General features: G+C 39.2%; 1 protein-coding gene across 1 annotated transcript in view; it reads right to left on the bottom strand.

The window, feature by feature from the left end:
• Positions 1-15,665, bottom strand: part of cux2b (cut-like homeobox 2b) — a 155,188-nt gene that overhangs the window by 81,964 nt on the left and 57,559 nt on the right. Inside the window, exons 2-3 of the mRNA XM_084388778.1 lie at positions 8,402-8,512; positions 5,579-5,626 (exon numbers count right to left, since the gene is read on the bottom strand). Of these exons, the coding sequence (XP_084244904.1) occupies positions 5,579-5,626; positions 8,402-8,512 (159 nt within the window). The remainder of the gene's footprint in view (positions 1-5,578; positions 5,627-8,401; positions 8,513-15,665) is intronic.

Below are 15,665 nucleotides of genomic sequence, written 5' to 3'. Positions count from 1 at the left end.
CACATCACTGAAACAAGCACATCCAGAAGGAAATCCACTTGGAGCGCAGGACCGGGATCTCACTAACGTGTGCACGTGTGCAGAAAACCCATCCGCTCCACAGATTAATAATTTAGTGCTGAGTGTCTTAAATGCTGTTCTGAAGCAGCCGAGACCCTCCTGCCCCAGAAAACAGGTGTCTGACTGTGAATCCCCACGAGCTGAGCCGGATGATTTGTGTGTCTCGCTCGGGATGTGCAGTCAGCTGGATTGCGTTTTACCTCTTCGTCTGATAATGGCGGGTGAGGATTTCTGGGCCGCGGGGGTTAATGGCACGAAACAGAACCGAGTTGCTAATTACATGTTCCGAACTATTTATCAGATTCTCCATCTGCACAGCGCCACGACTCTCATTGTGCACGCTAAATTACTCCTCGGATTATCTTTGTAAAGCAAGTTTTCATAATTAGGGCCCTGCGTGGATGTTTTCTCACTGCGAGCGCCAACAGACACTGAGAGGGAGAGAGAAAATTAGCTGACTGCTTCATTCGGGCTTGACGTCTTAAACCAGCGACACAAAAGCATCACAACATCCTAAAAGAAAGTGTACTAGATTCCTTTCGGGATTCGTATCATAACTATCAGAATATCCCGATCCGATCCCAATAATAAACCTCAAAGAATCAAATACGATCGATCAAAACTTTGCTGTAAAACCTGTTGGACACGATCTACTACATGCCGTCTGTCGTCTGATTGATCGTTTTACTTTTTTAGCAAGTAAAAGGCGTTTTAGTGTAACTGTCAGTCTTTCTGATGTGAAATCTGCACTGATGTTTATCAAGTAAACGTAAGAATAACTTGAATATTGTTAGTGATATTTCAAGATAAACACTTACTGGACTGAAGCAGCTCAGGTTTACTTCATTTTTCAGAAAAATCATGCTAATATGCGAGTATCAGATCCATCAGGATTATTTGTTCATCTCTCAATTATTATATTGCATTGCATGTTTTAAAACTACAGAGCTTTGATCATAAAACTAAGCATTTAAATATCATCTTACTAAGATTTAATATTGGCAGATTTAGAGTGATGACTGGTATGTATGCATTATATGTAAGTATCTGCTGTGCTGTTATAAATATCTCATTGATTTGCATTACAAGCATCAGAATTTCATCATACGTTGTGCCGTATAAATATCAGCATCGGCTCCAAATTGCATATTTTGCTCAGTTTTAGCCTCTGAATAAAACGTTCACTATATCACATGAGCCTGATGTATCAAATATGATACTTAACAAAAACAGATTTTACAGATTTTGTGTAAAAATGTTCAATTTAGAAAAAAAAATTTTCAGACTATTATTTCAAAAGTCATGATTCATTTCCACATGACGCCCTGCAGACACATTTTTGTCCAATTGGAAGTGATTTTCTCTAAAAACATGTGGTTTTTGTATTGCGTTGGAATCGCAATCTTAATTCCCATTTGGATTTGTTCTAAATGATGTCAAATTGCAAGTGTTTTGCTTGGCTAGGGTCTCTTTCTCGACATGCTTGAAAAAAGTTTGAGCTGTTTTCCCATCATAAGGTGCGTAACACTTCTCAAAGGGAGTAACTCTGCATGCGAGGGATCTCTGACACCTCTCGACATCAGACCCAGCGGTGCGGCCGACTCTATTAAGACACGCGCCGTCCGACGCCAGCCTCCTCGCAGTAAATTTTATTAAAATTACCTTCATTATAAGACACTCTTCATTATAAAACCAAAAAGTGCTGCTGGTCTCCCAGGGCCTTTGGATTAATAAGGACAGCGATGTATTTTAAGCCGTAAACTCGACTTCTTACTGTCCTTAATCTCCTTTCTACTTCACAGGCCAAATTAACACCTCTCCCCGGCTCTGACGGGACCTCATTAGCTCTCTTCCACTCCGAAAGAGAAAAGAACAGGAAAGATGACGAGGAGGAAGAAGAAGAAGGAGGATGGAGACGACCAATGACAGCCACCAGCTCGGGGATTAACCCTTTCACGCGACCGAACGCTTCGGGAATCTAGGTCGACGCGTGTTTCTAATCAGCCGCCTGGTTAGCGATAATTAGCAGGCGAGGCAGGAGGGGAGGAGAGGGAGGGACACGCACAAATGAAACAGAGAAAGAAAAGAGAAACCTGTCATGTCGCAAACACTTTAAAGCCGACGACTTCTCTTTTAAAAGCGGCACGATAAGGGTCCAAGAACCACCAGGGACCTCGAGAAAGCGCAGCGCTGGAGAAGGGAGGAGAACGAGGGCCGAAGAGACCTAAAACACACACGCTTCAGAGGGACACAAAACACACAAACACACACTCCACCTACATAACGCTGCCAGCTCTCAGAGTTTACTCTCGCTGTTAAACTTTTCCAGCGCAGTAAGTGGTCCCTGTGAAGTTTACCCATCATGCACCTCTCAGTCAGGGCTGCTTTCAATCTCGGAAACTGCATGTTATAAAATGTACAGACCGTTTCATTCGTGCTAAAACACAATATAGTAACAGCTGTGACGTGAAACACCTGTTCGCCAGCTACTGTGTTTTCATATAAATTCAGTATAACAAAATATATATATATATTTTTTAAGTTAAAAACTTGTCCTTAATATTTTTATTATATAATAACCAAAGCTATAGGGTATTCAAGACACTCAAGCTATATTGCAAGTATAATCAACAGCATGTTGTGCCGTTGTACACAATATTTTTTTAATATAAGTTTATACAATTTATATTCACTAATTTGCATTTGCAAATCAAGTTTTCCAATTGTGATTTATATAAAAGGATTTTTTAAAACCCTCTTAAAAAGACCAGATTGATAAGGAGCAATTTGTAGCTTATGAAATATCTTGGAGCAGTGCTAAACATTTTATTATATATATATATATCAATCTGGTCTATACATATTAGAATGATTTCTGAAGGGTCATGTGACACTGATATGTCACAGTAATGATGCTGAAAATTCAGCTTTGATCACAGGAAAATAATATATTTGAAAATATATTCAAATAGAAAACCATTATTTTAAACTGTGATAATATTATCGTTTTTTTTTCTGTATTTTGATCAAATAAATTTACTGTAGCCTTGATGTGCATTCGAGACTTCTTTCAAAAACATACTTTTTTTTAATTGTTTAATGCTTCAAAACGTTTGACCGGTACTGTATATGTATATGTATACATACATACATATATATATATATATATATATATATATATATATATATATATATATATATATATATATATATATATATATATATATATATCGATCGATGTAAAAGACAGTTTGCAACTCATTTTACTTCTATAACCGGACACATTTCCAAGTGAAACAAGATATCCAGATAAGTAAATAAGTACATATAGGCTAGGACTTTATCCAGTGGGAATAGATTAGATCATGAAAACATGTATTCAGCAGGTTTAATGACACAGACAAGCGCACCCTTGAGTATGAGGTTTGCTACACGTTAAGCCTGTTCAACAGGACCTTGCTCTCACAACGAGCCCTACGCTAAAAAACTGGATGAAATACAATCACAAGTGGCCACTGGAGACAGATCTGAGATGCATGTTAATACCAGGCATGAGAGGCGATCTGTCGAGGCTGACCACTTGTTATCAGGCCTAAAACACTTCTCTGTTGTGATCAGGCCTTTATAACCCTGTGGATGTTCTACAAAAATGCCTTCACATCCCTGCATGCCAGAGCTGTGTCCAGCTGGACTGGCAGCGAATCACTCCTGATCAGACGGGAAACCTGCGCTATCATTTCAGTATGCCTGAGCATTCTGGACCACAGACGAGGAGCGCAAATATGATTTATGATGTGCTGTTTAATGGCTGGAGCAGCGGCTCTGACTCTGAGAGGAGATCAGATGACTTTCTCGACAGGAGCATGTCAGGGAAGGAACGGGGAGTGCACCATTACACCAGGATGACAGAGAGAGTGAGAGAGGCCTCCAGTACTGCGTCTTAATGGAGGAGAGATGCTACTTAAGTCTGACGGGAAAATGATACCAGTCAATACAGCGAAGGGAGGGGGGGTGGAGAACAGATATGGATGACGTGATGCTGAGAGATTTTTGATGCCAGTGTGCCTGGGAAAGTGGCTTATTGTGTTTACATAAGACATCCAGAAATAATGACAGAGCCCTAAATGCAATCAATTGATTTGGACGTTATTTAAAGTGCCCCTATTATGCGTGTTCTGACATTACCTGCGTAATATAGCAGTTTGTGAATGTAAAAGGTCTGTAAAGATTCAAAGATCAAAGTGCTCAATAAAGTTATTGTCCTCCAAAAGAAAGAACCGTCGTCAGTAACTCCAGTCTTGCTCCCGGCTTGAACCTACGTGGGTTTGTAACAAATTTGCATAATGCCAGCCTATGGTCTTCATTGGAAGCCTGCGAACAACGTCTGCTTTGCCCCGCCCTCAAACGCTGTAGTTGTAGCTGAGACTGGAAGAGTTTGGTTCGTGTTGTTCATGTCGAGAAGACGCTGCTTTCTGTTTTGTTTTTTTACAACATGTTCTGTAAGCTGTAGACCAATCACAACAGACTGGGCCATCTGACCAATCAGAGCAGAGTAGACCAATCACAACAGACTGGGCCATCTGACCAATCAGAGCAGAGTAGACCAATCACAACAGACTGGGCCATCTGACCAATCAGAGCAGAGTAGACCAATCACAACAGACTGGGCCATCTGACCAATCAGAGCAGAGTAGACCAATCACAACAGACTGTGTCATCTGACCAATCAGAGCAGAGTAGACCAATCACAACAGACTGTGTCATCTGACCAATCAGAGCAGAGTAGACCAATCACAACAGACTGGGCCATCTGACCAATCAGAGCAGAGTAAACCAATCACAACAGACTGGATCATCTGACCAATCAGAGTAAACCAATCGCAAGAGACTGGATCATCTGACCAATCAGAGGAGAGTAGACCAATCACAACAGACTGAGCCATCTGACCAATCAGAGGAGAGTAGACCAATCACAACAGACTGAGCCATCTGACCAATCAGAGCAGAGTAGACCATTCACAACAGACTGAGCCATCTGACCAATCAGAGCAGAGTAGACCAATCACAACAGACTGGATCATCTGACCAATCAGAGAGTAGACCAATCACAACAGACTGGATCATCTGACCAATCAGAGCAGAGTAAACCAATCACAACAGACTGGATCATCTGACCAATCAGAGCAGAGTAAACCAAATCACAACAGACTGGATCATCTGACCAATCAGAGCAGAGTAGACTCTCAGAAAGGAGACCAAATCCTTCATCGAATCGTTTCAGACACTGTGAGAAAAGAGCTGAAGCTGCAATGTATTTTATGAGAGAAATAAAGTGGTTTTTGACCTTGGATGCAGATAAATCTATTGTAGGAGACCTTCAAAACAAAATTAAGAACATTTAAAATAGCATAATAGGGGCACTTTAATGTATTAATTCTCCAAATCTCTCCAGCACGAACAGTATCATTTTTGAGGTGGATTTGATGTTATCTGAATTAAACAGCGAGTGTTGACTGACCTCAGCTTGGAAACTCTTGAGGACGGGCGAAACCATCTCCAACACCTCCTAAAAACAGAAAAACAGACAAAACTGATGAATCTCACAAACCTGGTCAAGAACAGGCCATATTGCGGCAAAAAAAAAAAAAAAACTTTAGATTTTGCCTGATGATTATAAAGCCTATTTTTGGGGTCATTAAGATACTTTACATTTTTGTGAATGACTTTCAAATGACAGTTTTGAGGAGAGAATTGTCATGAAAATAGTGTCAATGCAAACAATCTTAACCATCCTAAAACAGGCTTTATTTAATTTACACATATTTCCTAAAATATAAAACAAAATGTATTTCTTGAAGAATAACCAGAGTATGTTTTGATTCACCCCAAAAGTCACAGTTGAGAAAATCCCAACATAAGTGCATCTAATGAAATGAGAGCGAAAACACATTTTGTGATAAAAAGGTCAATACAAAACATATACATTTCTCTTTTATTAATAAAAAATTATATTTCTGGCCAGCTGACCTAAAAATTTAAAATAGCAAAAAAAATTGAATAGCAATATTTTAATATTTTAGCAAAAAATAAAAGTATTTTGTACCAAGATATTCTTTGACAAGTACAATGTAAAGATTATTGTACTGTATGTGTATATGAAAATAATTCAGTACCATGATAAATATCAAAGTCATTGTACCGCAGTATGCAACTTTTTTGTCAAGTAAAAACTTTCAACATAGTAAAATAAAGCAAATAAAAGCAAACATGTTTATCGCGTACAGTAGTACTGTAGCTCTGGAGAATGTTTGAGATCATTTAATTCACCAAGAATATGTCAGATGTTACTGTACTGACCATTTTCCCGACCTTGAGAAAGATGCCACATTATATGATGTAAGATGAACATACTGCATTACAGAAATGTTTCTGTTGATTACAATAGAAACTAAATCTCCAACCTTTGTTAATGCAAAACAAAATCAGCTCAAATAACATATTAAATAAGTGCTTTAACAAATGAATGAGTTCCACTTTTAAACCCAGCAAAAGGATTGTACGTGCATTATTGAATATTTCAAATTTTGAAATAAATAAAAAAAGATTAAAAAATTGTCTGTGGTAATCAACAGTACGCCACATATGTTGTTTATAGATGTTTCACTGAAGACACTAATAACTTCTCCATTAACACAAATAACTCATCTGATTCTCCTGTCAATCCATTAATGAGGCTTTGTTTCTGTTCATTATATACGCCGCAGCCTGTGCTGATACGGCTAGCATGATCCCCCATCCGCTCCAGACGTTCGCTAATCTTGTAAATTCTGATTGTCACTGATGACATTTGTGTCAAGTGGAAAGCAAACGAGGAGTCGGGCTTCTGAGTCGAGAGGTCTGACGGTGGATCGTGTCGAAGCTTCAAACACAGCTCCCGAAAAAGGAAGGCCGCTAACGAGGAAAAATGTAAAATGTCATAGCGCGTATAATGAGAGATGCGTGACAAGCATTTCTCCCGACGTCACCTTTACCTGAAGAGGAATTGGAAAGGCGCAGCTCCGGATTAGAGTGACGGGAATTTAAACGGAGAGGGACTTGAACTTAAAGACATTCAGTGGAGGATTTTTCTCCATGGGAACGGCCGGCTCATTTTCTGGGCTGTTTTATTCTTCAGGTTCTGGAAGCTTAAAAGCTGATGTTAGACTGGCTGGATGTGGAAAGTAACGTCAATAAACACCAGTGTTGTTACACTATTAGTGCTGAAACTGGAGGCATGAATTGGTTTGTGTGCCTTCAGTGAAATAAACACACGGAGTGAGAGTCTGAGAGAGGTTCTGAAACTACAGAAGCGCATGAATATGAGGAGGAGTAAAGAAGAGAGGGGAGAACACAAAAGAATGGGAAGGACAAGAGGGGAGGAACAGAAAGTGGAAAGGGGGCGGGGTCAAACGAGAGGGGCGGAGCCAAACAAGAGGGGCGGAGACAACAGCAGAGAAACGATGTAATGATTTTGAAAGAGTCTCTTCTGCTCACCAAGGATGCATTTATTTGAACAGTAATTTTGTGAAATATTATTGCAACTTAAAATAACTGTTTTCTATATGGATGCATTTTAAAATGTAATTTATTCCTGTGATCAAAGCTGAATTTTCAGCATCATTACTCCAGTCTTCAGTGTCACATGATCCTTCAGAAATCATTCTAATATGATGATTTGCTGCTCAAGAAACATTTCTGATTATTATCAGTGTTGAAAACAGTTGAGCTGCTTCATATTTCAGTGTGAAACCATGATATTATTTTGATATAAAATATTAAATCATAAAGAGCATTTGTGTATGCTCATGTGTATATATATATATAAGACTGAATAGAATTTTCTGTAAATTATGTTATATAATATAATTTATGTACATGTAAATAAATATATAAATGATTTTAATAACTATGAAGGTAAATTTATTTATGCAACATACATTAGTGCCAAATCCAGCCAATCACTATTGTCATGATGATGTCGTTTCCTACTGCTCCAGAATAATTGGTCACATGGCATTTACGGATCAGGTGATTGGCTCAAAAAGTTCTGATATATGAGAAGAGGAGGAGTTCAGACAAGAGGAGGAAGGCAGAAAACGAGGAGCAGACAAACAGAGGCAGAAATAAGGGCCAAAAAGACAAAAATAAATAAATAGCTGAAACATGAAGCAAAACTTGGTTGCTATCTCAGGTAAGGTCGAGAAACCTTGATCAACATGGGACTGACTAGATGAATGTCTCCCTTAATACTTTTTGAACACACACACACACACACCGAACCGTTTCTCACTCTCCCACTCACCTCTGGGACATTTTTCTTGAATTCACGGCTCAGTTCCACCAGGTGTTTGTGGGAGTCCTCGCTCTCCTCCTGTCGGCCTGCGAGTTGGGCCGCCACTGAGTTTAGCTCCCTCTACAGAGACAAAGAGAGAGATGCTTTAGAGAGGCCTGCCAACGCTCATATACACAGCTTAGTACATACATAAATAAATATACGCTGTTGAATATTAACCACGTAATCCGTCATGATCTTATAGAAGGCGACTGCTTACTGTAAGCTCAGCCCCATTAATAATTAAACCAAAATACATCCAATGCCTACAGTAGCAGAAGGCCTTTTAGATAATCAGAATCCAAAATAATCAATACCTCTGCAACAGTCATGGGAGAGCGGAGAGAGAGAGAGAGAGAGAGGGAGGGAGAGAGAGAGAGAGCGATGGCACATGCACAGGAACGCTGAATATTCACCAATATCCATCTTATGCAGTTGATCTGGTGAGCAGAAAGACTGAAATATGGGCAAGAGCGACTGTAGAGGAGTAGCACTAACAAAATCGATATGAGAGAAAGAACTGCTGTTTTTTGTACACGTTCCATTACAATAACATTGTTTCACATGTATTACTGTTCTTTTCCTTGCCAAACCATGTTCATAATTTTTATTTTTTCAGAAAAAACTCAAATAAATGTGACAATACATATATAAACGTTCTTTGAAATTTTATATTCATCAAAATAATGGTATCATGGTTTAACACTAAAATGTGATGCAGCGCAACTGTTTTCAAAATTGATAATCAAAAATATTTCTTGAGCATCATCATCATATTAATGATTTCTGAAGGATCATGTGACACTGAAGACTGGAGTAATGATGCTGGAAATTCAGCTTTGATCACAGGAATAAATTACATTTGACTATATATTCACATAGAAAGTGTCATAATATGACTGTTTTTACTGTATTTTTTAATGAAATAAATAAGAAATGTAAATCGTCTCAACCCCAAACCTCTGAACTTATATTAAATATATAAAACTCACTACATGTCTCATTCTCTCACAGTCAAAGGTCTTTCTGTTCAAACTAAAACTAATAAAATGAGAGAGAGGGCTTTTTCAATTACTGTACCAAATTTGTACATGACATAAAATTAAATTCTCTATGTTTTAATTAATCTCTACTCTTACTTTAAGGCAATTTAGAAAATTATCTAATGTGAGAGGAAGAATTCCTGAGGACAAAAGCGGTATAACGCAGCCCTAGATTTACGGCACGGCTTTCTGCGCCACTGCTCGGATGCTTTTCAATCTCTTCATTTTCTTCGCTGGAGTCTGGAAAGTGTGATGGGGAGGATCTGGACGGGCCAGTTTGTGCTTCCGGGACACGTAATAAAGTAGATTATTTGACCTCCGGAGGGACTTCAGACACCAGAACAGCAACAAAAGGACGAGTATCTGAGCTTTAAAACCCTCATGACGCCATATATTCCCTGAAGTTCTTGCACTTGACTGGCAAGACACTAAAATAGAAACACCAATGATCAACATGATCACCAATTATCTTTTTTTATAGAATTCATTTACAGAGAGCAGTTAAGCCATAATTGTTCAGGGCCAGGAAGAGTTTCGTGGACTGTGATGGTTCATTTAACCTCTATTAGCTGAAAGCAGAGCTAATCTGACTGACGTACGGACGAACATCTGAGGGACAGCTAGCAGATCTAGGAGAGCCATCAAACCCTGATGGGATCAAGCCAAAAACAAGTTTTTGCGCTGTTTGATGACTTTGTAGAGCGTTAAAGAATGGTCGTCTATCTACAACAGCAGGTGTGCAAAACGCATGACCCTAATTCTAAATAAATATGTAGGACTGTGTGTTTGGAATTAAATGTCAGCTCTTTTTTTTTCCCCAGCTATTGTTCTTCTTTGTTTCCATTTTTAACGATCTCTTGCTTTAGTTACTTGAATGTTGCAGTGTGTTATGCAGAATGTTTAGAGAGTCAAGATTTTTACATTCTCTGAGGAATATAAGAAAACAGCTCTTCACTGGAGCCTGGAAGTGTGAGGATCTGGACGGCCAGTTTGTGTTTCAGGGTCACTTGTTACATTATAAAATAAAGGAATTCTTTAAAAGTTATTTCTTAGTGTAAAATCCTTTTTCACTTTACAGAATCTGTTGTGGAATGGAAAGGTTCCATGAATGTTAAAGGTTCTTCATGGAACCATTAATGCTAGTTAAGAGCCTTTATTTTGAGAGTCTCTGCGCTATGAGGGACTTTTTACTGTGTCTAAATTAAAGGGATGGATCGGAGAAACTTCAACCTAGGGTCGTTTGCACCATGACCTCGAGCCAAACACACCCCCCAGAAGCCTTTTTTCCCCTTGGTCGAACATTATTAAAGTTAAAGCTTATTTAGAGATATCAGCCGGATGGCTTAGTGCAGGCGCTAATGGATCCAAGGATGTATCTCGTAAATTACCCCACTAATAATGTCCTGGAATGGTACCAAACTTCTACAGTAGTACAAATAGGTTCTGTACTCCTAAAACGAGGCATTGGAAAGTTTGTAAGTACATCAGGAGTTTATTTAAATAACACTTGCCTGATGGCTAATGCTACCGCTAACCCGGACGTCGAGGTCACTTCCGTGGCAGAAAGCGATGCATAAGGATGTAGTGTAACGACGCCCAGTTCCAGGAATGCACTGATATTTTGTTGGTAGTACCAGTTTGCAACAATTAATAGTCAACACTAAGTTGTCAACACCTCGGAAAAAATAATAAAGAAAATGCATCGCTTTCTGACAGGACTTTTACGGGCTTTTCCCAAATCACAGAAGTGACCTCGACGTCCGGGTTAGCGGTAGCATTAGCCATCTGGGAAGTGTTATTTAAATAAACTCCTGATGTACTTACAAACTTTCTAATGCCTCGTTTTATGAGTACAGAACCTATTTGTACTACTGTAGAGGTTTGGTACCATTCCAGGGCATTATTAGTGGGGTAATTTACGGGATACAACCTTGGATCCATTAGCGCCTGCACTAAGCCATCCGGCTGATATCTCTAAATAAGCTTTAACTTTAATAAGGTTCGACCAAGGGGAAAAAAGCTTCTGGGGGGTGTGTTTGGCTCAAGGTCATGGTGCAAACGACCCTAGGTTGAAATGACTCTGATCCATCCCTTTAAGAGAGTCCACTTCCTCAGAAATCAGATCAATTACAAAATATTAATACGCCATAAAAGTGCATGATTTGAGCAACATCTGTAGCACAAAAAGTGCAGGATGAGTTATACAATGAAGTTTAATACTTATGATTAAGGACTTGAACAAACTCTTAAATGTGAAGAACAGCAACACTGAAACAAACACCGCTAATTGCCTGAGCACAAACTTCACCGCCAACAAGCATTTACAGAAACTTGTGCTTAAGTTTTAGCAACCATAACAGTAGGAGAACATAAAGGCAAAGCTTTTTTTATTAATAGTTTTGACATCTGACACATCACAAACAGCATCTTTGCTCCCTGCATCGTCTACAGAGACACGATATCAGCAGGAGCTGGAAATAAACCTGCTCACTCTCACCTTTCAAGAACAAACTGCAGCACGCTTCACTTCTGTTGTTTTTTTCAAATGTTTGTTCATTTGTGCTCAGACAGCCATCAGACCCACCTGATGCTACAGCGGCGTTTGCCAAAAGCCCTTTTTCTTCCTCGTTTCTCTGCTACCCATGATGCACTGAGGTCTGAGACGCCTGTTAATGCAAGCGTGCTCAGCAGGTGATGATCCATGTTAGTCAATGTCGTTCCAAGCAGGAAAACTACAGTACTCATAAGAAGCATTAACTGCGATCTGACACGAGCGACTCTAAACTAGCTTTGGGTTACGCTCGGAAAACTTCCATGATAAACAACTTTGGCATTATAGCATTAAAAATGCCTCCTTTTCCCCCTCGTTTTCTCTATTTTGAACCTTTTACTTGGTGACATCAAATTAATATTTGAGCCTTTTCTAAAAAAAATTCTTCATTCTTTTATAATATTAATAATGTTTTATGCATATTTTGAGAACATTTTAAAAAAAATACAGCGACAACAAAAATAATAACAAAATATTATCATCACCACGGCTTAAAGGTTTCAACACACAAAATATTGTTCAGAAAAAGCCAATATTATTGAACGGAGATTAGGGCAAGTTCAAATCCAGCATTTCTTTCTTTGTTACCCCATTTTTTCACCCCAAAAATGATAATTATGTTATCAAATCATAATAATGATATTTATGTTATCAAAAATGATAATTATGTTATCATTTACCATTTACCATGTGGTAAGCTGTATGACTTTCTTTGTTCTGTGAAACACAACAGTAACAGAATAAGTGGATGATTGTTAAAGCTAAAAAAATCCATCAAATATGATAAAATACATACATTTTGTATGGTATATTATACATCGTCTCAAGTCAATGCACTTTTAAAACAACAACTTGCGTGTTCTGTAAAAGCAAACATCATACAGGTTTGGAACGACATGAGGATGAGTAAAAGATGAGAGAAAATTCATTTAAATCAGATCCTAGTTCCAGGAAACCACAAAGAAATGTCACTATTGAACAGTATTGGAAAAAAGCCACACTTGTGTGTAAAAAGAAGACATCTTCAGTCAAATGTTCGACGTTTTAAGGGTTTGGAAAAGGCAATCAGGCCTGTATTTTCAGGATGTGGTGGGTAGCTGGGTCAATATTGAGTACCTGTCATTACGCCTGTGCCAGTCAAACATCCATCTGTAATTGATGAGTTAGCTTTGCCGATGTCAGGGGGGCGGGGCCTGCTGAGGCCAGCATCCACTGAGGAAAATTGATTGGCTGAGGTGCTTACGTTCACGTGCAGTGGACCAACTCCGTAGAGCCGCCCATTTGGATATGCAAAGGAGGAGAGAGAAGCCGACGGTTGAACTTGACATTGAATCGAACGTCTACGAGGGACTGAGATGTATGAAAGCGCCAAAAAGAAAGCAATAGATAACCAGGGGTTAACTAAATCACATCTGAGAGCCTTGTCATCTGCAATAACCAGACAAGCAATGAAGGGCCACAAATGAAAAAGCATACTGTAAATACACAGACCGTTAGAACACAAAGATATAACCTTCAGATTCACTATAGAGCTCGTTAAAATCTTTACCATCGATTAGCACAGAATCTATGGCACCTCTCGCTGATGACAGCAGGGAAGAGAGGAAGTTGACGTGGGAAAAGCAAGAGAGCTCTCAACCAGTGAGCCAGAGTGTTTTGACCAGCAGAAATGAACTGAAAAAAAAAGTGGGTGGTTATGGGAAACAAGGGGGAAAAAATGCAGATGGAGGTATTATTTTTCTTTTTGTATCCCATCTAATTGCAATCATAGGCAGATGTCTGCGAGTGTGACAGCATCAGCAGAATTGCTGCTGAGAGCACAGAATCTTTGTCTAAAAATAATCAGACGTTCTGGGCTCGGCTGTTTGTTATAATGGTAATCGATGCTGCAGGCTTTGAATTCCATCAATTTATAGATCCACTCTGTTCTGCCTGGTGATTGCGCTGCCTCTAAACCCCTGCTGCACACACACACACACACACACACACATGCTCATAAAAAAAACACACAAAAGGTTCACGCAGACGGGCACCATTACCTATGCATGTAGATATACAACTCTGTATGCATGTTATACAACCCAATTTTATCGAAAGAGCAACGACACACAGAATAAACACAAATACAAACATCAGTGTTGAAGAGAATGATACAACCATGCACCATGCATCCAACACACACTCACAGAAACAAAAAAACAAAAAAATTTAACAGTCAAGGCACAAAAATATCTACAGGATCATTACTCGTGGCTGCAAACATGCAACCCTGCAACCCTGCATGCACTTTATATAAAAAATAATTTGCATAAAATGCAATTGCATTAAAATGCATATTATACAAACAATCCTATCAGGATCATTACTCATGCATGCAGGCAGATATGCAACACTGCATGCACTCTATAAAAAAAAAAAGATGACATCTACAGGACCATCACCTATGCATGCAGATATGCTGCATGGGCATCATGCAAATAATGCTATCTACAGGACCGTGATCTGTGCATGCATTTATGCAATCCCGCATGCATATAACACAAAATAAATGGTATATACAGGATCATTACTTGAGTATGCAGATATGCAACACTGCATGTATGATATAAAATGCAATCTACTATAGAATCATTACCTAAGCATGCATATAAGCAAACCTGCATGCATACTATGCAAATCATATCTACAGCAACAGTACCTCTGCATGCACATATGCAACCATGCATGCATATTATACAGAAACACACAAATATAAACATCAGTGTGGAAAGAGAAGGTCCAATCATGCACCAAGCCTCCAACACACACACACACAGGCCACAGTGAGGGACAGCAGAAGTGCTAGTCTATGATTTAGATAAGTGCAGTTTCTTTTCATACGTTTTCTTATCTCCTCCATTTGTGTGTAAGGCAGAAGATTTGTCCTTAGCTGTTTCAGATTAGTGCCGCTTCTCAGACGCCACATTCGAGAGGAGAGATCGATCAATGAATCAAATCAACACAATCAATACGGCCCATCGCTGGAGTCTAGTCTGGCCCCCGCATTAATACTGGCACCAACCCCACCCCCGAACCCTCCGACACGCACAAAAACAACAGCACTTCTCTCGGCTTTTTTGTTTTTTGTAGTTTGGGAGAGATCCAGGATAGGGCCGGTTCTGGCGGATGTCCATGGCAGAGATGGAAGATGAGCCGTTATCTGCCCTGACTTGGACAGGAGAGAGGAAAGAGGAAAGTGGCCCTGCTGGACGTGCTCAGAGCTGCCATGCACTCCAGCTCTCCTGCTTTCATTTGTTTACCCGTACGAGAGCTTGATCACAAATGAGATCTTTCTAATATCTGCTTCTTCTAGAAAGCTTCGAGATAAAGTGAAGAGTAACCTCACATGCTTCCCCTCTAGTGGTTTGAAAGTCATCAACAATGTCTCAAACTGTGCTCAGATTTGACAAAACTACAATGAGAGATCTCAGTATAAACTCAAACAATTCTCTTCAAATGATCTGAGCTCCTACACTCTTCCATGGGGTTCTATACAGATCCGTAGGGTTCTTGACCTAATTTTAAAGAACCTTTATGCCAAAGAGGTTGTATTTAAGGAGAAATATTCTCAATTTTCAATTCAAGTAGATTTATTAGCTGG

The sequence above is a fragment of the Rutilus rutilus genome (genome assembly GCF_951802725.1).
Source record: "Rutilus rutilus genome assembly, chromosome: 19".
Taxonomy (NCBI): domain Eukaryota; kingdom Metazoa; phylum Chordata; class Actinopteri; order Cypriniformes; family Leuciscidae; genus Rutilus; species Rutilus rutilus.
The sequence above is the reverse complement of the archived record's forward strand: the minus strand, read 5'-3'. Positions and strand labels throughout refer to the sequence as shown.